Genomic DNA, 24,377 nt, shown 5'->3' on the forward strand with positions numbered 1-24,377 from the left:
CCCATTAGGTTGACATGCAATAACAGTGAACGCATAACTAAAAAAAAAAAAAATCTGACCGAAATTAATAGCGACACCGATTGGATTAAATATAACAGTCCCGAAGCACTATGAATACTATTATTAAAAACATCGTTATGTTAGTCTTCCGATACTGATCAATATACCTTCTTAACGAACCACAATCGAATTGTTCAATTGTCGATCGTATCACATATTCTTATTATTCGACCAGTACAAAAAGGGCGAAAGGTGATTGGTAAATAGCCAAATTGTCGATGACGAATTCAAATTCAAATTTAAATTTACCTGAGAACCGCTGCCACTTAAACTTTCTACGTTGGAGCTTGTCTGTCGAAGGTAGTCCTTGTCATTGAAAATCTTTTTGTCGCCACCCCCTGGCTTGTGCTTGACGTTGTCCATCGAGCCCACTTTGCTTTCAGCCTTCACTTCGATTTTCAACGTCTCGATCTAATTAGATACAAATTTTATCAGTCGCGAGTCTCAGACGTTTGGATAAAAATTTCACAGGGGTTACATTTTCGTTTGGTTTTCAACAATTCGTTCCCATTCCTGTTGAACTTTTTCTACGAATTGCAAAAATGGTCAAGTAGGACTCCTATGGCTGGAAATTAATTTTTTACAAGATTCGAGGCAATCTCTTGATAATGTTTCTTAATTTTCCTACGAGCTTGGCTGTTTGAAAAGGTCAGACATACCATTCGCACCTCAGATTAGATAAATATAATATTACGGTTATATGAAACGATGGATTAGCTGCGGTTAATTACAATATCAAATTATTAATTGGCAGAAAATGTTACTGTTTAGAGACGGATAGGTACGAGCTACTACAGAACTATTCAAAATACAATACACGTTTTTTACTCCTCATAGTTTACAAAACTATCCCATGCATGGTCATGCTTCGTCCAAATGTCGATATTCAATTTTGAAGTAGCATGATCTACTTACAATTTAGAAATGCGGAGGCAAGCTTTGGAAACTGTTAATTATGTCTACCAGTTTGTATCTAGAATCTTCAGGTTTGAATACAGAATAAAATAGTATCTTTTTTTTTTTTCAATTTTCATACTGGGAACGTGATGAGCTGACATTGATTTACTCGGATCTATTATCGCGTATTTTATATACTTACGTCGTCTGATGCCTTCTGCGGCGTTTCAGGCGGCGTAGTCGGAGACTAGACATGAAAAAATAGAATTACGAATAATGATATTCTATAAAAAATTTGATAATAAAACGTTTTAGGTGACTGAAGACTTGCAGTTTTCGTTCGATGATTTTTCTCCTTGATATTCCTCAGCTGTTTCACGTCAGCGAAAGTAATTACAAAATATTTCATATAATTTCCGTTCAATCTGAGCAAATGCTAATTAAATTCTTTCAATCTACTAAAACTGCAGACACATGATTTTTAGTTGCAAAAATTCATTTCAAAACAACTGTTGTACCATACTGAACGAGTAGTTAGCATGCGGCGTGCGATTGTTATATAAAATTCTCTTTCAATTCATGCGTTATTTTATTGCAGTCGTAGTTGAACGATGTAATGATGTGAGCGATAGGGTACGATATGCTGTATAAATTAATACGAGAGTCGTCGCTGAATCCTGAAATTTTTCTAATGCGAGCTTTTTTTCTATTGCCAATCGAATGAAATAATTTTCACATCCTTCGATTCTGACGTTCACCACCATTGACGTTTACTTGATTACAAACATACCGCATGCTGTAATTCAAATTTCATGGCTGATAAATGTAATGGGATTGTGCGAAAAAAAGATTCGACGTGTCTTTTTTATTTCACTGTTTATCGATCACGATCGGTACAGAAACTTACCTTGACGGTACCACCTCCCGGAACGTGTTTCACGTTATCCTTGGATGCGACTTTCGGTTTTGCCTTCTCCTTGAAGTCCAGTTTAACCGTTTCAATCTTCTTGTCACCGCCACCTGGTTTGTACGTCGAGTTCTCCAGTGATCCAACTTTTGGCTTGGCGTTCCATTGGAGTTTCACTTGCGTTATCTGTTATTTCAAAAATTAAAGAAAACTCACGTGACGTCGTCAGAGCGAACAAACGGTAAAATTATCTTCGAATTCTCGATCGGAGGATCGTCGAATATCACTCACCTTTTTGTCCCCACCGCTCGGTGTGTACTTGTCATTTTTAGCTGCGATTTTCGGTTGTGCCTTGCTGAAATCGAGTTTTCTGTTTTCGATTTTCACTTTCCCTCCACCTGGCCTGTAGCTCGTGTTATCGAGAGAACCAATCTTCGATCTGACGGTTTTCAAATTTGGCGACGGCGCTGCGCCAACTTGGATCTTGTTCATCGGTAGCTCTGGAAAAAGGGGGATACTCGTTGATTATTTTACTTCACTGTGAGAGGACGAATGTTCGATGGGCGAATCGAGCTGACTCTTACTTTTTTTATCCGCAGTTGCGGAGGTTGCTACGCCAGCGTCGGGAGTTTTGGGTAATCCTTTGGCAGACTTGCTCGGTGATTTGGTCGGTGAACTCGAAGTAGATCTTTTTGGGCCTGGAATTTTCGAGTGTCCCTTCGTTGGAGATCCCGCATCTCCGTTCGTAGTAGGCTCCTTTGAAAATTCGGTGAGATATTATGTAAAAATAATAACGTCAAAGGATTTCGGAAAATCCTTCGGTGGAAAATACTCACATGTCCTTGCGTCGATTCGTCCACACCGCTATCGTTGTCCCCTTCTGTGAAATAAAAATGCTCGATGAGCGATTGGAAGGATTTTAGAATGATGCGAAAATGGCCCAGACAAAGTCCAATTAATGACGCTATGAAGCAAAATCCTGATCACACTCAACTTCAAAGAAAAAGGAGAACAAAACTGAAATGGTTCAGATGCTACACTCAATCGGATACATGTATAAGAACCTGATTTCCTGGAACGATTTGCGAAAGTCTTACTGCGTTCTTTAGATTCTCTCGCCGAACGATTTCGTGCGGCCGCCGATTCTTTATCGGGTGATTTTCCCTTCTCTGATTTCGGAGAACGGGATCGGTGTCTACTTCTATCTGTGGTTGGTGTGGCGCTCTTTTTCGGTGTACCGGGGGGTCCTTTCGACGGGGTGGTCGGCGTACCTTTCGACGATTCTTCGGGGGTGGTAAGTTCAACGTCCTTGACGTCGCTCAAGGTCGAAGCTGCGCTTTCGTCGTCTTTGTTGGCACCACTCATGATCAAATCCTTGGCAAAGGTCGCGCGCTTTTTTCCGACTTCGCCATCCGGGGTGCTTCGACCGGACTTGTCTCCCTCCACGGTACGCAAGCAACCGGGTGACTTTGGGGGATTTGGCGTTTGCGGAGTTCCGATCGGTGACTTTGGTGAATTTAGCGACTTTGAAGACGGAGTCGGAGACTTTGCGGGTGCCGGGGAGCCCGTCACAGGAGAGCCAGGAACGTTCGGCGACTGTGACGTGGAGATCGGTGATTTCGGTGGGTTCGGTGATGGCGAAGAGGAATATATCGGGGATTTTGAAGACGGAGATCTCGCGTTGCTGCCGTCGTGTCCCATGATATTTGGGGTCAATGACTTCGGAGAAGCTTCCGGAGATTCTGAGACCGACAGTCTTTCCTCTAATTCTTGATTGGCGAGAGGTGAATTCACCGTCGATCGTTCGCTTCTAAGTTGCGGCGAACCTCCGGGTGTCGATTCCAGAGACTTTGGAGGAAACGGCGACGGGACGTTGATCTGTTTTCTGGACACCGGCGACTCGGAATCCTCCCTGTTAACGTCGACTCTGCCTTCTGCCTCGCGAGGTCCGGGGCTTTTCGTCGGCTCTGGAGTGCGAGATTGTTCAATGTTCGAATTGGACTCGCGAGAAGGCGTGCGTTGAGAAATTGGAGAATGACCGTGTGATTCCTGTTGAAAATCCACAGGTGTACGAGTCGAAAAAGACTCCGGGCTCTTCGAGGGAACCGGACTGTTGTTTTTGGAGGGAAATGAGGCGTCGCTGCCAAAATTTTCCGCTGGTCCAGTTTTATTCGAATCCGAATCAATGACCACGTCGTCGTCGTCGTCGGTATGAGGAGGCGGTTTTTGTTTGCCGTTCGAATTTTCAGCCTCCGATCCAGCCTTTGTTTTCCCGAAAGCATCGGAGTCGGGCCTTTTATCATTTCCAACATATTCGCCGCCCAATTTTTCCTCGCTGTTTGATTTCTCCCCCTGAATACCGGCCGTCATGGACACCGGCGCGGTATTCTGGGAGATTTTCGGGTCCATCGGACTCCGCTGCACAGGCGAATCGCTATTCATCGGTATGCCATTCCGTGGTGGCTCGCGCGAAGCTTCGAAGTTTGTTTGAGGCGGAAGACCCTCCGGACCAGACATGAGTTGCCTCTGGGGAAAAATTGATGATAATTTACCGCCGGACGAAGGTGTTCCGGGTCGAGATCCGTCCGGAGAGTCCGAGTGGAAGCTGCTCTGGGACGGTGTTCTTTGGGGGAATACTTGGGGACGCGAAGCGTGATACTGTAACGAATTCGGACCGAGAGGTTGCTGCTGATTGACCTGCAACGGACGTTGTTGCTGCTGACCGGACGCGACGAGACTCCGAGGCCCCGGCGGTGTTTGCAGTCGCTGGCCTTGCGGCGACACCGAAGGAAAACGTTTCGGTGGCCCTCCACCCGGGGAATTTTGATAATTCTGGTTTTGCCCGGGGAACAATTGGGGCTGCGGCGCTCGCTGCGGAAACCCTTGAGGTCTGATCGGTTGACCTTGCGGAGATGTCGGGCCGAAGGGCCGTTGACCTGTTACCAGAGATGACCGGCTGTCCAAACGCCTAAGAACCGGTGGTTGCGGACCTCCTAGCCGTGGACCACTCGAGCCATTGTTCGTTGCAAATCTTGGGGATCCGGAAGGAGGGCCTTGAGGTCGGGCTTGAAATGCCGGAGGAAGCGACGCGTTTTGTTTTACCTACGGGGCATCAATTATTTCTGATGTAAAAAAAACCGTCTAAAAATCGACTGCAGATCGTTTCATCCCTTCGTTCCCGCATTTTGGCGGGAGTTGGGCAATTTGGGGGTTCGTATCGCGCGCAACCCTTGGGATGAAAATTTCCGTTCAGTCGGTTGCACATGTCTCGTATAGTCCGCTGCGTATATGGGCAAAACAATGAGTAGTACGTGAGTTTTTGGAGCATTGATCTTTCGAGAATATACATATTAAACACACTATAGTAACGGAGATGTCTCGACAATCGTTTCACCGTACCTGTCACCGTTCACTTTGCGTTTTTATAGTATTGATCCTGGATAAAATACGTATTATCATTCTTCGATTCTTTTTATTGAATAGCTCGCATTAGCGTGCGGGTGGGTTTGTCCGCTGGTAATGTCTCGCACATTTTAAAAGTGAGTCTAAACAATTCCCTTTTTCCCATCATCTGTTACTATTTTATTAGAATTCCTCGGTTCTTCGTCTTACTCATATTTATCGCATGCTTTGTTGGATATAATAAGCATAATCATCAGGGTGGGTTGAAAAAAAAATTATTTTTTTAATTTTCTTAGCTTGGGGGCAAAGTAATCTCACATAAAATCAGCTCAGAAATCCAAATCTGAAAGCCAAAATCATCTACTCATGCAATCGATCGATTAATCATCAATTATTCGCTGTTCGAAGCAGAATAATTATAAGACATATCGATTGGTTTCAGTCGTATACCCACTTTGATTCATCGCAATCCATGCATGGGTCGAAATATTCGGATTTCTCGGTCTACGAGGGAGCCCGAGCTTTGCTGGAGTCAGGTAGCCAGCAGGGTAGCGCTTTGTTGTGAGACGTCACCTTCAGGGCTGAGCAGAGGTGACACGCCACAACAAACTCCGCGCCCCTGGCTACCTGACTCCAGATAAGCTCGGGCTGGATACCCCGTTCTCGTAGACCGAGAAATTCGAATATTTCAACCCATGCAGGGATTGCGATGAATCAAAGTAGGTCTACGACTAAATCCAATCGATATGTCTTAATTTTTCTGCTCCCAACAGCGAATAATTGATGATCACTCGATCGATTTTTGAGCAAAAAATAAATCATTGTTTCAATTGGATTTAATATGCTTTTCTTACGTATTTTGACTTCAGGAATCCGAATCTGGAAGAAAAATTGATCTATCTCTAAAATTGGCCGAGTTATCGCCAATTTTCAGCTTTTTGGGGTCAAAAATAAAAAATCCATTTTTTAGTCTATATTAATGTAATTTGAGCTCAGGAATCCGAATCCGGAAGAAAAATTGATCTATTTGCAAAAATGACCGAGTTATCCTCATTTTTAGGCATTTTTTGGCATAAATTTGAGGATATCTCGAAGGGAAAAAATCGTAGCTCAATTTGGACAACGGATTCGTGTTCCTGAGGTCAAAATACATAAGAAAAGTGCCATACGATCAATTTTTAAAAATAAAAATTTTTGGCCAAAATTTGAGATTTTTCCAAGGGGTACCCCTTACGATTTTTTCAAATTTTGACCAAAATTTTTTATTTTTTAAAATTGATTGTATGGCACTTCTCTTATGTATTTTGACCTCAGGAACACGAATCCGTTGTCCAAATTGAGCTACGATTTTTTCCCTTCGAGATATCCTCAAATTTATGCCAAAAAATGCCTAAAAATGAGGATAACTCGGTCATTTTTGCAAATAGATCAATTTTTCTTCCGGATTCGGATTCCTGAGCTCAAATTACATTAATATAGACTAAAAAATGGATTTTTTATTTTTGACCCCAAAAAGCTGAAAATTGGCGATAACTCGGTCAATTTTAGAGATAGATTCATTTTTCTTCCAGATTCGGATTCCTGAGGTCAAAATACGTCAGAAAAGCATAATAAACCTAATTAAAACAATGATTTATTTTCTGCTCAAAAATCGATCGAGTGATCATCAATTAATCGCTGTTGGGAGCAGAAAAATTAAGACATATCGATTGGATTTAGTCGTAGACTCACTTTGATTCATCGCAATCCCTACGTGGGTCGAAATATTCGAATTTCTCGGTCTACGAGGGAGCCCAAGCTTAGCTGGAGTCAGGTAGCCAGCAGGGTAGCGGTTTGTTGTGGGGCGTCACCTCTGCACAGCCTCGAAGGTGACGTCTCACAACAAAGCGGTGTGCTGCTGGCTACGCTGACTCCAGCAAAGCTCGGGCTCCCTCGAAGACTGAGAAACTCGAGTAGTATCCCACTTGATTAATTATTTATTCAAAAAACGAGTGGGCTACCGTAAAATATCAAGTAAAAAATGTTTGCCACATTTGAAAAATTTTCTTTTTTTATAAGGTACAAATTCTGCCCCCATGCTAAGGTAATAAAAAAAAAAAATGTGTTTCCAACCCACCCTAATAATCATCACGAACTGCCCATTAAAAAAAAGAAAGGTAATGCACCTTGTGCCTTACTTAAACTTAAAACACTGTTGCACCTCGCTCTAACTTCATTAACTCGGTGGTCTTAAGTGACAGGTAATTCGCAACCGACTATTTCATGCACGCGATCTTTAGCTTGTCTTCGCCCGATAAAATTATTACTCGCAATACAAGACGAGGGCTAATCAGTTAATCACAGGTATTACATCTGGGCGACATTAAACGTTACGCCTCACTTTCTACTCGCGCTTCTCATAAGCAATTCCGTCATTTGCAATATGCATGGTATTTCGTATCAGGTGTACGAGTATGGGGTATAGTAATGCTAACGAGCAGACCGATGCAGAACAAGGAGACTGGAATTCGACGGGAAATTTCCCCTCGAATCCTTTTTTCTGTTCGTCACCTTTTGTGCAAGTTTACGTGCGATGCGTGTATTAAATTTCGTCTGCCCGAAAGGCCTACGCTTCTTTGAGCTTACCATGGATGAATTTTGATCCGAAGAATCGGCTGGTAAACGCGGAGCCTCTTGAGAATCCATTTTCATATATCCCTAACTAGATTCTGTGTATACTTTAAGTCAATTCAAAGAGCATGAGAAGAGGCACCCACTGTATCTATCTTGCTTCGATCAGTAGCAGCGGAAACCTGTTACGTAGGGTATACAATAGAAGTATACAATAAATTACAGAGGACACAGAAATATATATATTTTATCTCATCTGCAGCTAGGTTCGTGACCTACCTTTTACATACGCATACGTGGTGTGAATCTATGGACTGATAAATATTACTTCTCAAGATTTCTACCCCAATTTATCAATTACCAGCAGTGAAGAAGTGGCGTATCAAGTATTTATCGATAACACACGTCATTCCCAAGTGTCAACGATTTTTTTACCCCCAATAATTTTACAGCGATCTACGTGCTGTGCGTCCACTGATATTATACCTAGGTGTTCGGTGCTGGCGCAATGCTGATTACTGACTACTGGAATTATGGGGTGGGTTGAGGAAAAGTAGTCAGAGATATCGTGGGTTCAGGATGTCAGTTTTGTAAATTTTTAATAAGCCTTGCGACGGTGTTGAGTTATATCCGCGGATTGAGACATATTCGACGATTAGCTAATCGCAGAGGCGGGTGATGGAGAACTATAAGTTTCATCAACTATCACGTGAAATAGCTTTGGGTTATTTTCATCGTGATAAACCCTTTCATGTCTTGTGCTAATAATTTGGTTGTCTCTCATTCTCGCTCTATCTTTCCTTCTTTCGCTCTCTCTTCAGAGCTCATTATGATCTACGTGTGTCGCATGTAGAATCATGGTGCAATTCGCCAAATTGTTCAGTTTAATTATCCGATGGCACGGCTTCGTTAATTGAAACGACGTTTGATCGCCGGAATAATCACGCTTGTACAAATCCCGATAACACTTATCACATGCCCGAGTATATTAGGAGTGCAAACAGGAAATTCATTCTACAACTCTAACGAAGCTGTAAAAATTTTCGACTGAATTTATAACTAAATTTTATCTGTAAATTTCGAAACTTTAATTTCCATCAATTATTTGTACGATGAAAAATAAAACTTTTTTATTCTTCAAATTAATTACCTCATTTCGTAGTTCAACGTATGTGTGGCTAGAAAAAGTTTAAGTATCGTGTGAATATATTATCATAATTCCGGGGCTTGAATATTTTTTCTTTCTTTGTTTTTTTCTACTTCTTGGGAAATGATGAATTATTTTTATCTGGTTCAATCACTATAACCCCCGGCGACCTCCAGACTTTAAAATTTTTTTGGCTTCCTTCGTACTCGTGAGTACCTACTTATTAGGTCGATAATAAAAAACCATCTCTATCCGAGGTGGAGGTTTCGAAGCTTGTTCTAATTTATATGCAGAACGCGACTGCAGCCAAAGATTTATTTTTATTACAACTTCGACCCGAAAAAATCTGCACGCCACAGAGGGATGGGATTTCGAGCGCTCCGAGAACCGCCGAACTTTTTTTCATAATTAATTTACTTAAAACAACGATTCGCGAGTCTACTTTTTTTGTAACCTCCATATCTGTAACTGCAACGTTGAATAAATACAGCGATGAGGTTTTCGAAAATTGGAGACACTGCAGAAGTAACAAGTGTCGACTCTCGCCGACGAAGACGGGCGTGGCATCCGAAACGTTCGAAAATTATCGAGCGCGAATTTCGCGAAATAGGTAAGGCACAATTACGGTAATGTATGCACATAGATTACACATCGGGTTCTATCGATGGCCATAGAAGATACGAGTAAAACAAATGGACAACTTCTTCCTTCCGCTGAATAATAGAGATCCAAGGAAAAAAGGAAATGTGGTTATACGATCCTTCGATCTATCCCCTTTTCGAAACTAGGGCAACGATTCTTACGTGGCTTGAGAACATTCGTTCGTCCAAAAAAGACAAGATCACGTGCGTGTAGTTTCTCGGAGACTTTGCAAATATTTCACCCGGAAAAACTTCACTCTACTCGCATTTCTTTTTTACTCTACTGTCGACGTTGTGTGCATATTATAACCATCCATTTCCTACTCAATCGAGAATGATCTTTCAATAGAAATTGCATATTTCAGTGGGTCGGAAAGTTGCCGACTCGGGGTAGAAACTGAGGAATGCAGGGTGGGGTTGGAAGAGGTGGGGCTCAACGTTGGAGGAAGAGAACAGGATGTATTGATCGAACTCCGCAGCTTTTCGCTCCTCTAGGTGTGCCGTATACACGCACTTTCGTTCCACCTTCCTTCAGACTTTTTCCGCAGACACCAAACGCGATGGACCATAAAGCTATTGGGTCGAAATTCTAGCTCGCGAAATATTTCAACCGGATCCATACGACCTGCCTTCGTCACGACGGAAAAGCCTATTTCTGATCTGAATGCAGAAGGAATACTCAAATTCCATTACCCGGAAAGCCCCGTGATTGTTTTCTGTTCGTCGATTTCCACCGGATATAAAGTTGGGTGAACGTTTAATTGTCGGGGTTGCGATTTCCGAATAAATCACGTAGTTTTATAATTCGTGAAGTGGAACATCAGATCGCGGTCACACCGTGCGAAATAGGTTCAGGGTTGACCCCGCATAATTTATAGGTGAAAAAAATTGAATCAGCCTTGTTTCTCCAGGTAGAGTTTACAATTTTTTCGTCGTTACTGTCAGCGAACGATACGGCGAATTATTCATTCAGCCCTATAATTTCAGTGGCATTGCAAACGAGGTTGTATGTGAAACTTTAAAAACCAATCTAATTCCTCCCGTACCCCATTATCCTCGGTTTTCCGCCTCTCTCGATTCATCCATATAAGATTGCGATCTTCGATCGCGGTAATACAGATGCGATACGGATCGCGATTTATTTAGAAAATTACGCGGGCTGCCCGTAGACTTTCGCGGCTCTTTGCAGGGTCGAAGGAAAAGTTGGCAAGACCGCATAGCCTCCTGGGGGCGTCTAATTCACTTATCTTAGAATTTTCGAGTCACGCGAGCCCGCAAAAATAACAAATAACATCATCCATTCCCAGCAGTATTCGATGTAACCAGCGAATGGAATACGAACGTGATCTACTTTTAATATTTGTCAATGGGCATCCATTGCTTCGCCTCCGAATAAAATATCGCCGGTGGATCGCTCAATTTTCTGAAACAGGTAAAAATTGTTTTTTTCTTCCAGTGAAATTCTGAATCGATTGAAAAACTTTAATTCGACGTTTAGTCGCTGCTAAACTGTTCATTTGCCCGATTTCCTCGGCGGAGATAAGGGGTGAAATAGTTAAAGCTTCGCGAGTCCTGCACGTTGCAATTTATCAGAACAGCGCAAAGTCACGAGGAGTCGAGATGTGTGTTGTGCACGTACACGCTTACATCTTTATATAACCCATTGCCGACACACCGTTGAATATATTTTACACGGATAACGTATGTACACGGGACTCGAACGAATCACGAATGTCCTGCACTATTCATATAAAAACACGGTGCATCGTTATCGGCCAATCATCGCCTCTGTATTCTCCACTTCCTGGACACTAACCCATTTTCACTTGTGCATCATTCATAATTCATTGACGTACATCAGTTTATGAATCGCAAACGATGGAAAACTTGCCCTCACCGTTCTATTCTATTTTTCGAATTATCCCCTCACACAAATTCGCGACTGAAAATATTCGGAATATTGCGTGAAATATATTGAAGTAAATGAGATCATGGAAATTAACATTCATTGTCAAAATAAAAGTAGACTGGGAGACGATATAGTCTGCGTGATGATTGTGTTAGATACGCTACCTTAAGATCGACCGGGTTTTCGGGGTCCTGCATGCCTGCCCCGTTTGTGCGAAGGGTGGACAATAGGGTGGTGCAAGCGGCGATTGGCACTGCCTTCGCCAGAGCTTTCACAAACTCAGGGTATATACCAATCGATGCGATGGAGACGCGACCCCGTATAGATCTCTCTCCTTAAACCCCTAATGCCAACTAGAGGCGGAACAAACGACACGAAATTTCTGTACGGTATACCGGTGGGGACGGCGAAATTTCACCATATTTCTTACGCTTCATCGTGCGCAGTCGAGAAAATCTACGGTATAATATATCCGGTCTGTTTTGTACGTATATTTCACCTGCACGTATCTATACATATTCATACAAATATATAGACCTATTTACGTTCAACATTCACGCACCGCTTCTGTGTATATATTTATATGTTATTACTAACCCGGTAAATTTTGAACACGAATATACGTATATATTTTTGCAGCGAGTATATTATAGATGTTAGTTATGGTCGGAAGACACGCTTTGTACGAACGTATTTTTTTCTTCTCGTTTTTTTTTTTTTTTTTTATATCTTATCTCACGCGTATAAATACACGTGTGCATCGTAAAATGACCTGTTTTTTCATTCATTTTTTATTTTTTGAAAAATTTATCACTCGAAATTAGAAGAAAAAAAAAATTGCAATGTAAAAATAACATTTTATCACAGTGAGTTCAAAGTTGTACGGTTGACGATCCGTACGATATTGTTTGTCCCAAATATACGTATACGAATAACGAATTAGCTAATCATCGTTTGTATCACTCGTTACGTTTTAATTACAAGGGTAATTACTTAGCACGGTAGTTTTAATTAGAACGAAATTTATGCCGTACGCAGATATACATGTGTAATCGTATGGGCATAGGCTTTGACGGGTTTGCCTTAAAAAAAAAAAAAAAACTTAATTAGTAAAAGCTTTTTGCGCATCATCGTCATCGTCGTATGATCGTCTTGTTTGAGGTGCGGCGCGGGGTGTCGCGACTTTTACACGTGACGACCCTTACGAGAGTCCAGATTTCGCACGTGAAATTTGAATAGGGAAAAAGTAAAAGTTAGGAAAATTAAATTCGCCCGCAATTAGCGCGATTAGTTAATTACCGTTGAGAAAATTATGAGATACACCTGCGAGTATGTGTCGAGTTATTTTCCCATTTCGGTAACCGCTGTAAGTGGAATACATTTCCCTATCGATCGATGTAATTTTGGTTCTTGCGAAAGGAATCGTGATTGGATATGCTATAGAAGATGCAGTTTACCTTGAAGGGAGGACGCGAAGGTCAGTGTAGATGATATTGCAGGATCGATTTTATTCGCATTCGATGTTATAGATTTCTAGAAGAGTATAACAAATTCCAAGTGCACAACGGTCGATGAATAATTCTTCTCCTCGTTAGATTCGATGATTTTTTTTTTCGAAATAGATCATACTAAAAGGCGAGGGAATGTCTGAGGCTCGTGATCATCCCCCAGAAACTTTTTTACGGTCCTATAAAAAGCGTCAACGAAAGTATTAAATTACACTTTCAAATTTTTAATATCTATGCAATGAGATTTCAAACCAAAATTTCGGTCTCGGAGATGTGCAGGCGAACTTTGAGTGTGAGCGTCGTTTGGATGGGGTGCTGAAAAGGAAGGAGAAGAATAAAATATGTGCTTTTTCCTGTCCCTAACGTTCCTAAATATCACGTTAGCCTGATAACCGTTGTCGAATGACCTGCCGTTCTCGGTACAACCGTATGATCTCGATAACACCGTCATAAAATTTTTCACGCGAACGCGCCGCAGGAGTATCTATTGAAAAACTTTTACCTTTCATTCGTCACGGAGAAAACAGTTCGAAAGCTGCGAACGACAATTATTGTCAATCGTAATCTCATCGTGCGGAGACAGCTTTATACCAGAAGGAAGAAGAAAAAGAAAAAAAAGAAATGCTTCGAACGCATCGATAACGAGCATAACTTGAGTTGCACAGGTGAAATCGATTTTATTACGACAGTTATGTGTACTGTCATTTGCGACCCACAATTCTATATAGTAACGAAATATTTATATCTACACGTAACAATCTATCTTCGTGAGTTACACGTACACACGTTATGAGTATACCTACGTACATATATTATGGGTCAGTGGCTCGCACATCGATCAAAAATAAAAGAGAGAAAAGAAAAGAAAAAAATTGTCTGTGAAAATTACGTCGTCGTCGCTAATTCCCGAGAAAGAAATTCCGAAATTTCGATAAAATATCATTTTTCCAATCCCATCGTCTACTGCAGTCTCGTTTTCCACCGTTGATTTTTTTTTTTACCGGAAGTTTGGAGACAGCGATCGACCTAACAACCGTTACTTCGATCCTTCGGGATCTTCAACGACAAAATGAGCCGCTTAAGGAGCGAACTCTCCATTCGTATCACGGCAATCGCTTTATTACTTTTTTTCTTCTTTGTACCCCTGCGGAAATAACGTGTGTTGGATTTCTCGAAGGGCCTACTGACAAGTTATATCGGCGGCAGAAATTATCCCAATAACGTCCACGTCAGTTGGGGGTTTAAAATTAACGTGCAAAGCCTCATGATTATAACGAGTGCTTGTGACGTACGCTCCGCACATTATTTTTACATACGTAGCGAAAGCTTTCATTCAATTATTGAAATGAGTTTATTTTCACATGCGAAATTACACGTTGTACGTATACATATATCGATATTTTTCATCGTGTGCCAGATCTAATCAACGATATTATTCCAACTATCATGAATAGTGCACTTCGTTTTCGTACGATTTTTTTTTTTTTTTACTGTTCGTTTTATTTCTTCCATCTACTTTCGTCAATACGCACTGAATAATTTCTACATCGTGTACGTACTAATCTGGAAATAATTGGTGATGATTATTTTTTATCTCTTAACTTGATACTGTGCCGCTAATTCAATTATCACAACGATCACGTGCTAGCTGTTAACTTTTGGTGAATTAATATCCTCGTGTGTGCGAGTAGTGCACGGCGAAAAGATCATACCCTGCATCCGAGTCTTTTATCATTCACGTACGATCGATTTTGTTATTTTCAAACAGAAGCGAGGAAAAACACTTCAAGGTTACCGTCTGATGTATCAAACTCCGTGTCGCGTATTTCGCAAGGGCAAAAGGGGAATTTAACACGATTGAACAGCACACTCGAAAATTCTTGAGCCGAAGTATCTGATAAGTTCGAGTCAACCGACCAAGCCTGTAAAAAATGCAGGATCAAAATTTTTCAGTTAAATCATCGAAACCAATATCGTTCCACCCTTGACAAATGATTCGGCTAACTGGTGCACGACGAGTCACGGACATTTCCGGTTTCAAACGTCGCTACCGTGCGACAATTTCCATTTAGATCAATCGATGAAAAATTCGGTTGAAAAACTTTTCGATCCCAGTTCGCGAGAGGGTAGAAAACGAAAATAGTCGCGATATTCGGAGTGGTAAAAAGGAAAAGGGTTTTTCGAATTGATCGGTCGCAGAAATCTAGGGAGAAAATTCACCGGGCGGTCGGAGAGAAGGGCGAAGGGGGTGTTAATTTTAACCCGATATAATGTGCGCAGGTGTCCGTTCTCGATGGGATACAAGTGAAATATTCTCTTACCTCGGTGCACCGGTTAGTCCGTCAACGAGGGTGTCTAGACGGTCGACTGATTCTGGTACGCTACCCTCGCGATTACTTGCACAGTCTCCGTTTGTCCGTTTTTCCGTCCTTCCGACCGTTATTCGTTCGTTCGTTCGTCCTCGTGCTTTTGCTCCTGCGCGTCGTCCAACCCAACCCGACTCGAACTACTCAATATCATACTCTCGGGTATATCTGTACGGGTATACCCGTAATACCTCTACGTGCATCGCATCGAACGTGCACATCGGAAGGGTTTCGAAAATTTGGAAAATTATTTTCACCCCTCACGAACGAGGCTCACGTCGGAGAAAAGGATGAGTGAAAAAAAAAAAAAAAAAAATGGTCGGTCAGGGTTGCAGGTGTGCGAGTTGGCGTGGAATGCCCCATATACACATACACCAGCTACGCTGTGACGTACGTACGCGAGACGCCGTTTCCTTATCTTTTTCTCACGATTTTCCGCGTTTGGAATCGAATTTTTTTGGATTTTTTATTTCACAGTTCCGAGCGACGATTCGGACGTTCCGTTGTCATAATCGGGTTTTGTCAGCCGAAGGGTTGTTTTTAATTTTCATGGACCCGGGCGGCTGGATCGAAGGCTATCCGATGGGGGTGGATAGAGTCGATTGTTTCCGGGCAGAATAAGTCTTGTTTCGCTCTCCTTTTTTCTCGAGTAACACGAAGACCGAAAGTTTCATCTCCGCGACAGACGAACTATTTCTTTCTCATTTCCGATATCGTCCATAACTCTGTACGGAAATACGACGGATCCTTGGCTCTCGAAGCTTTTCTCACACGTGTGCAAAATTTTTTAGAGAATAACGCCCAGTCGACTGCATCCGGATGGATTGAATGAACGTTATCTTCATCCTTGGATGTACGCAAACGAGTGATATAATTTCGCGTCGTACAACTGTAATCTACATAGATCGTGGAAGTACTTACATCTACATTTTGTCGCGAGGGGCTTCGATTAGAAACATTTCACGGCACCAACTTTGTCGTCGAAGCCCCACAGGGTGGAGGGGTATCAAGAGACTCGGCAGAGTCTCGCGCCAAGTATATTTAAAAAGAGCGAAACCGACACCGGGACTTCACTGCTAATCGTTTTATAAACCGTCTCCCGAATCTCCATGAATCGGAGTGATTGATTCTCATTCAAACTTAATACCGAGTATATCCGTATTTTCGAATGTTCCGGTGCCACCGCGAGGTGTTTCTTGGAGGGAACGAGTTACCCCTGATTGTCGGTATGACAATTGAGCTTTTTTATCGGATTTTTCTCGTTTCGAACATGCGGAATTGAAAGTGAAGTAATCAATGTATGCGTTATCGGAATCGCGGGGATCAAATGCCGTTGCAGCAGTGGAAGAATCAATAGTTCAGGGGAGGGTTGCATTCAAAGTGGAATGTTCCACCGTTTATAATGTAAGAATTTCATAGGATTCCAATATCGATAACCGCGATCACCCTAATCCGTTTACTGTAAAATTATATAATCCGAAGAGAATCCATTCGGACACATGGTTTACATGTTGCACGTCAATAATGATGTATATATCCATATCGAGAAAAAGACATGAAGAGAAAAAAGGCGATAACGTGTACGTGATCCATTCTGATTGATAATTTTTGTCTTCTGGTTATTAATTATTCCCACACTTGTATGAAAATAGACACAAGACTTGAATTCCCTATCCGTTTCCACCGTCAGTAATGACAATAATTGATACCAAAAATCAATACTACTCCGATACACGTTTAGATTTACGTCACATCGTTTCGATCTATCACGTCAAAATCGTACCTATTATGATCATGGAGAATACCTGAATCCATGTTTATTTATGATCGACGTAGAATTAGAATTATTCATGCAAACTGTCATTTCCAATAAGTTTGTTTGGCATGAATCGTTCGTCTAGAGTTGGTCAGGGAAACTAAAACTGCACTTTACACCTATACAAGTCTACCTTTTTTCATTTATACTACAGTGAATCGACGGTGCTGTCTGCAAAAATAATTTGTTCGCAGGGCATTCTCCACGTCAACCGGGCAACTTTTTACAAAATATTTTTGAAACTTCATGATACTTTCTCGACGTCTTGAATTTTGATTTTTTAGATCAAAATACATAAGGCTAGGCGTTTCTTTGTCTAGGTTTGCGAATGATTTCACAAAAAAAACTAAGGATTTGGTGCTGACAGTAGAAAGAAAAAAGATATCCTCAAATATCGAACTGTTCTGGGGTGGGTTTACTTTGTTCCCAAGCATGGAAAACTTCTTCTCATGTGTATAAGGTGTCAGTTAGGAAATGAGACTTGCTTGCAGTTGATTTTAACAAAAAGTATAATTTTGCCTTCGTTTCACATTGCGCTATAATTATTACAGCCAATAATCAATACGACTGCGTGTACTTTCCATAGACACGATCTTATTATGTAGCGTGTTCCATCTACCGTATAACATTAGCTGCACTCTCAGCTGAGCCTGAGCTAACAACTAACAAATCATAAAATAGACGCACTCTCAAATCGATCAGATTACGTCTTCTTCATTTTTTTATGAGTATACTTTATTTTTAATTAGGGGAAGAGAAAAAAAAAAACAGAAAAATTTCAATTGAATGAACACGCACACGGTGTACGCGACCAGAGAACTAGGACATCGTTCGGTATAGTTGGTGCGTTCACATCGCGCCGGGAGGAATTTTGTATCAATCAAGCTAAACAAATATTTGGAAAATTACACGAGAATTAAGTACTTCCCGATTTCAGACATGGTTCGCACGTCTCCGAGATCGTTTCAAGAAAATAACTGAGAAATAATTCATAAGTACGTATAAGTCGACGAAAGTCCGCCAAAACGGAAGTCCACGTAAACCAATGTAAATTGTACGGTACGTGAGACACAGAAGAACAAAATATTAAATGTCCTCTACCTCAGGCAAGTCGGACTCTGAATAATCAGAAAAGCGGTCCTCACCAGATGTATAAATCATAATTTGATCTGACCGATAATATCACTTGTGTATTCCACTGTGTTTCGTAAGGTTGAGAACTCTATAGTCGCGTCGTCGCTTCGCGTTCTAAAAGGTCATTTTCAGATGCTATATTAAGCAGCTTTGCATTTTCCCATGAGGTATGCATACATATGTATGTACGTGCCTATATCGTGACCTTCACTACTGAATTATTCACTCATTAATATTTCAGATCCTGCAATTAAAACAGGCTGAAAATCATAAATTTCAATCCTACACGCTACGAGGATATTCGCGACGAAATTCGCAAACGATTATCTAATTGGCAAGGAGTTGCCACCAACTTTATCGGTTCCGCTGAGCTTTCTTCGATTTTTTTTCACTCTTCTTTCTTCGGTTCAATTTTCGTCTTCTCTCTCGAACCTCCCTACATACTTACGCACATTTATCAATGGTTCGTTCCAACTTTCGACCGAGGAATATCTGTACGGATTTTTTTTTTTTTTTATTTTCTGATCACCATTTCAATTTTATTCACACTACTCAGGATTTTGCTTTGGACTTTATTTCGATATTACTTGCCCTTCTAGATGCGAAGATTATTATATTCGGCTGGTCCTTACCTGTAACAAAAAAATGAAAATTGTGAAATAAAATGATCTTCGGAATTTCAATTCAGAAAATGGTATCCTAAAGAATCATAAAAGCACTGGCTTCGATTACGAAAAAAGGAGCTAATAAAAAGCATGAAAATCATAACATTTTCTTCATTTTCAGAACATTCATTCATGCACCCCATTCAGCCCCTATTTTTTTGTATCGATAGCTTTAAAAATTAACGAGGGAAAGTCGTTGAAATCTCCATGTGGCGTTTATGCTTCCCTCCGATGGCTAGGGACTAAAGAACAGCGAAAGCTTTTCTTCGACGATAAAGAAGCGCGCTGTGCTTTCGAGAGCTTTTTACCCGCAGACCAGAGCTTGATTTTACCGACCACTGGTCGCTTTTGTTGCCTTCGGATTTATCATTGATCCAGTTATAAAAAAGGAATTTTTTTTTGTCAATTACAATATTTTGTCAAAATGATTTTTACTCATATCGCGAAAAATCTGAAATTACACCAAAGATCACGGAGAGCGAAAACTAGGGAGTAGATCTAATCGGGGGTGGTTTGAAAGTTGGAAGGAAATTATTCTTCCTCTTCTCCTGGTACTTCCTTTTTCCTTCTCTATTTTTTTCATTTCGTAATCGCGATCGAGATTCGTGAAAAAGAGTCGAGGCTGAGAAGCCCTACTCGTTTGATAATCAGTCGGTAGTTTTGTCTGCTCCGACCTTCCCCCGTTGGAATCCCTTCGCAGACTGCAGGGACCTCGACGTGCGTCCCAGTGAGGCCAGAAAAAAGTCAAAGAGACCATCCGTGGTGCACCCCATAAAACAAAATCAATGAACCTCCCACAACGAGTTGCAGCTGTCCTCTCGCACTCGTGATGAGGGCTTATGGCTTAAAGCTTCTGCTATACGGGCATTAAATCTGACTTTGAAGCCCGCGTATTGGTTTATATATACCAATAAACTAATTCCCTTGTATCCGTAGTGCATGTGCAGTATAAGGGCCTCGAGTCGCAGGGCGAGACGAAACGTCGTTTCGAATTTTTCCTTTTGCATTTTCAGAAAGCTCTGATACACTGCTCGAACCGCATGCTGCTACTCCACACGTCCCGTGCGTTATTTTTACTATGTGGTACGTGGACAGAAAATTAGAAAAAAAAAAAATTACCCTCACGGAAATGAGATGAGATGCTTTCATACCATTAGTATAATATTTCCCATTACAACTTATCCCACTATAGCACCAAATTAAGTACATTTTTTTTATTTTCGTTGGGGTAGAAAAGCTCGTAGAAAAGTAATTTTTTTTTTTACCTAATACCGTTGGCTTTTGTAGAGTATAAAAAATTTTTTTTTGCTTGGATGAAAAAATGACTCCAGGATGAGAAGAACCTTTTCTTTTCGGTTATCATTTTTTGACAGTAGAATATTTGAGAATGATCATTCGATTTGAATGATTTTATATTTTACGGCCTATATTTGACGCGAATTCAAACCAGTTGTCGAACGAATTTTTCTCATCTTAGTTGTTAATTATTTCATTCTATTGAAATCGCTTGTACCTACTTCCATATATGCGACTCTCTTAGCAACGACGACCTGGAAATTGAGTCTAACGGAGATGCGTCTGCTTTCTCCATTGTCGTTTATTGCGTGAGAAAATGCATCTAACAATATGTGATTCCGTGACTTTGCGATGCGCCTACAAGAAAAAGCGTACGGTAAGCGTTGTAGGTATTAAAGTTACAGACTTTTTCAGATAATTCAAAGTTGATTCGTTCGCCAGTGGTGTCTACAAGATCCCGTGGAAAGTCAAACTTGGACGAGAATTCTTCCGAAGACAGAAGAATTAAACACGGCTCAAACCCATGCATAGGTGGTATACCTATGCGTGAAATAATACGGGTAGGCGCATATTTGACCATTACGTAATTTTTAAACCTTTGTGTCATTGCCGGATGCTTCTTAAAGAGATGAAAGCAATCACCGGTGGGTTTGGCCTGAGGACTAGACGTCTGCTTTGACCGAAACAATATGTCATTAAATCATTCATTCGGAAAATATATCTACTGTGGACGCAGAGATACGCCTGGAGACGATTCTTGATACGAATTATTTCACGTCTTTTTTTTTCTCTCTCGTCCCCCCCCCTCCGTCTCTCGTACTTTTAAATTGTAATTGCGTAACGACGTCGAGAACAATTTCTCATTTGATTTTATTTTTATAGCTGCGACACAACTGCGATTCAAATTCATCCCCGAATAAATTCGCGAACGGAAGTTTCGCCTTCATTCTTTTTTTCGCAAGAGCTCGAAACCGCATCGTCTCCGATTTTACGGAGACGGGTTCGCGTCCGCCTTTCGTAAAAAAAATTGTCCACTTTACGATTCCGTCGTGAAACCGGAATATATTTCCCATAGTATTTGTCAGTGTGCCAATATCGCGGGATAAGAATCGGCGCAATAACGCTTGCTTATCGGCTCTCCTCGTCTTTTTTTACCTCGCTATCCATTCCGAGGCACCAAAAACAATATAAAAATGTAATACGAACAATTTCTGGATGAATAACGCGTCTATCTCACATCGTTACAGTCCAACTCCCGGCACTCCATTTCTCACAATAATTGTCGAGCCGTAGGAACTCGCATCATTTCGGATTCTCCACAATTTTTTCTCACCCTGATAGGATTTGAAGAATCGAAAGATGAATCGTCAGAGGCGAGCTTTTATATTTTTTTTATTCGACTCCTGAGTTGCAAGTAGGTAAATAAAAAGTTTTTACAAAAATAGATGGTCAGTGCGCGATCTCGGCCAGTGGGAGATCAGGAACAAGACGCGGTTTAACCTACACTCTGAGGTAAAGGTGGAATCGCTATTCTCGGAGTGCTGACCAATGCTTTTCGTTTATACGACGTTTGAAAAGGTCGCAGAGAGCTTTGTTATATTTATTTATTTATTTATTTGTTTGTTTATCTGCCGGGCCTCAATCGAGGATTCTTCAAGATTTCGCTCCACGATCTCCTCCGGAAATCCCCACCGATCGTTAGATCGCAGAGTCCGATTCATTCGTGTATTTTAATTTTTTTTTTCATGCGATTGGACTCGAAAGAGAAGAACAATGGAAAAATTCTGGCGATCCAGAAAGGAGAGAGAAAAACAGCGCGGCGTAAAATATGAACGAACGGATCGAGCAAACAGGGGCGAGCTTTATGCGGTTGAAATTCCTTGGCCACATGCATATACGGTGTACAACACGGTACACCTAAAGTATTTGATATTTATCGTGTACACCGCGTAATTATAATTAATTACGTCGGCGCCGTAACGCCTGGTGCAGTCTGGGCGTCGCGATGCTTCTTATCGATACCATTTATGCCTACACATGTAGATCTGTGTAGGTAATAAAATTTTTTACATCAATTATAAATACATGTTAAGCAGCCACTCGGAGCTTACGCGATCCTGCTTCGTTAACTTTTGATAGTCGTTCGCTACTGTGCGGTAATTTACCGTCAACTCGATCACGGTTACACATGTCACGTGTGTTCGAGTTTGATGCGATGTCGACCGCGGATGAAATCCTGTGATCGACGGGTCGAGGCTGCTGCAGAAATTTTCAAGCCGTATCGATGCAGATAAAATTTATTGAGAGAACGTAACGTTTCCTCTCTTTTTTCCCCGAGATTATAGAGACCTCGTAAAACGCGGGGTGAGAATCAGAAAAGTAGTTCACATTGTGAAAAACGCTTTTCCGAATACCGCGTTCTATTTTTTCTCCCATTTTCACGAGAGCATCTCCAGGTAGTTTGCATCTCGTCTATAACGGACTCGAATTTACGTTTTTGCGGCGCGGGGGTTCGGTAGAAATCTATGCGAGATATCCACATTATAATATTTTACAAGGGCTCCAGCCTCCGGGTATATCATCTCATCTCATCGCGCCGTAGCTTGAGAACCGAGGAAACCCCGGAACAACGTCCTATACATAGCGCTGCAAGCGGGCGAGCCAAGGGATGCTGGTTGCTGTACTCAACTGCCTCTGCTGCTACTTTATTGATTGCAACGTGTTTCCCCTTGCGGTCGCCCCTTTAGACTCCATCCCCTACAACCATAGGTACCGCTACGTAATGTTCGTTACTCTTGAGAGGGAGTTTGAAATTTATAGAAGTGAAAAACTGAAATGTTTTTAGGTCCAGCGTCTCGCTGCCGATTGATAGAATTCGTTTGGAATCGAGATCGATTTCCTATAATCGTCGAGCGCCACCAGACGCCGAAAATTACGATAATCGATTCAATTATTCGCAGAGAAATAAGCCGAAGCGATGTCTAGGCATACCTAGGCCTGTTCGTACGACAGCCACACGCATATAGATTGTGATATTGGTGGTCAGGCTACGCCTTGGCGTTCAGGGTTACGTATTTGAGTGACGTCAGCTTAGGTAATTTCTGTATATGATGTCACCAATTGCTAGATTTGACATTACAACAATCTACTGCATTACATTAAATGACCCAGAAGAGCCGTGATCAAAAATTAAACTCGGCACATACGATCACGTAATACGCGTTAAATTTAAACGCAATTTTTATTTTATCGTCCCAAATTTTTTCACAGAGACTTCGATATCGTGCGAAATGTGCAATAGGTACTATCGCGTTCGCGTACAGCGTGTTTTCGAAACCGAACGCAAAGATTATGACGTTCCGCCGTAGATAAGATACTTCCCTCCTTTTATCTCGCTCGTTTATATCTCTACGGTTTTTTTCTTCGTACGTATCCCGAGGTATGTGTAAAAATTAAGAAACTAGACATCGTCTAGCCCGACGTCTCAGGTTGATTTGGGAATTCAAATATCCACGTCACGTAAAGCGGACAAAAAAACGGAGCAAAAAAGTGAAGTGAAAGAAATCAAATAAAAACGATCGTCGAAGCGAAGACGTCTTGTCGTATCTGTTTTTTTGCTTCGTTTTTCTCATTCGACCGATCACCCGATTTTGTCGGCTGATATGTCAACCTGCAGCTGATTATCTTCGCGTGCCTTTCCGTACAGTGCGTTTTTACTGCAGAGTAAGGCACGGCAATCGTTCTCCAAAGATAGCGTCATACGGAATGTTTTCTCTCCGCTATAAGTAAGTCGAGCTGAAAACTCGTTAACAAATAACGCTAGTCGACTCGAAAGTTGATTGAAAATGCACCTGGATGACGCCAACGACGGAGAACTGCATATATCTATGCATGAAAATACTTGGCAATCGGAAATATTCGCAGATTCAATGAAATCTGGTTCTGTAATTGGTTGTTCGTTTTTCGTTGAGATATGATTTTATTTTTTTTCTTTCTTATCATTCATTATCATCGCTCCG

General features: G+C 41.4%; 1 protein-coding gene across 12 annotated transcripts in view; it reads right to left on the reverse strand.

Moving 5' to 3' along the window:
• LOC105688648 (microtubule-associated protein tau) overlaps nt 1-24,377 on the reverse strand; it is a 36,775-nt gene that overhangs the window by 6,135 nt on the left and 6,263 nt on the right. For 4 of the 12 annotated variants that reach the window (XM_048656754.1, XM_048656753.1, XM_048656761.1 and 1 more), the window contains 8 exons: nt 2,929-4,966; nt 2,701-2,744; nt 2,449-2,620; nt 2,156-2,364; nt 1,865-2,050; nt 1,289-1,327; nt 1,160-1,204; nt 310-471 (listed from right to left, as the gene is read on the reverse strand). In XM_048656754.1, coding sequence (XP_048512711.1) covers nt 310-471; nt 1,160-1,204; nt 1,289-1,327; nt 1,865-2,050; nt 2,156-2,364; nt 2,449-2,620; nt 2,701-2,744; nt 2,929-4,966 — 2,895 coding nt within the window. Of the gene's footprint in view, nt 1-309; nt 472-1,159; nt 1,205-1,288; nt 1,328-1,864; nt 2,051-2,155; nt 2,365-2,448; nt 2,621-2,700; nt 2,745-2,928; nt 4,967-7,891; nt 8,911-11,737; nt 11,910-24,377 lie in introns of those variants that run through there. The other 8 variants (XM_020853836.2, XM_048656762.1, XM_048656757.1 and 5 more) reach the window with 7 other exon arrangements.

Source organism: Athalia rosae, chromosome 6 (genome assembly GCF_917208135.1).
Source record: "Athalia rosae chromosome 6, iyAthRosa1.1, whole genome shotgun sequence".
In the NCBI taxonomy this organism is placed as follows: Eukaryota; Metazoa; Arthropoda; class Insecta; order Hymenoptera; family Athaliidae; genus Athalia; species Athalia rosae.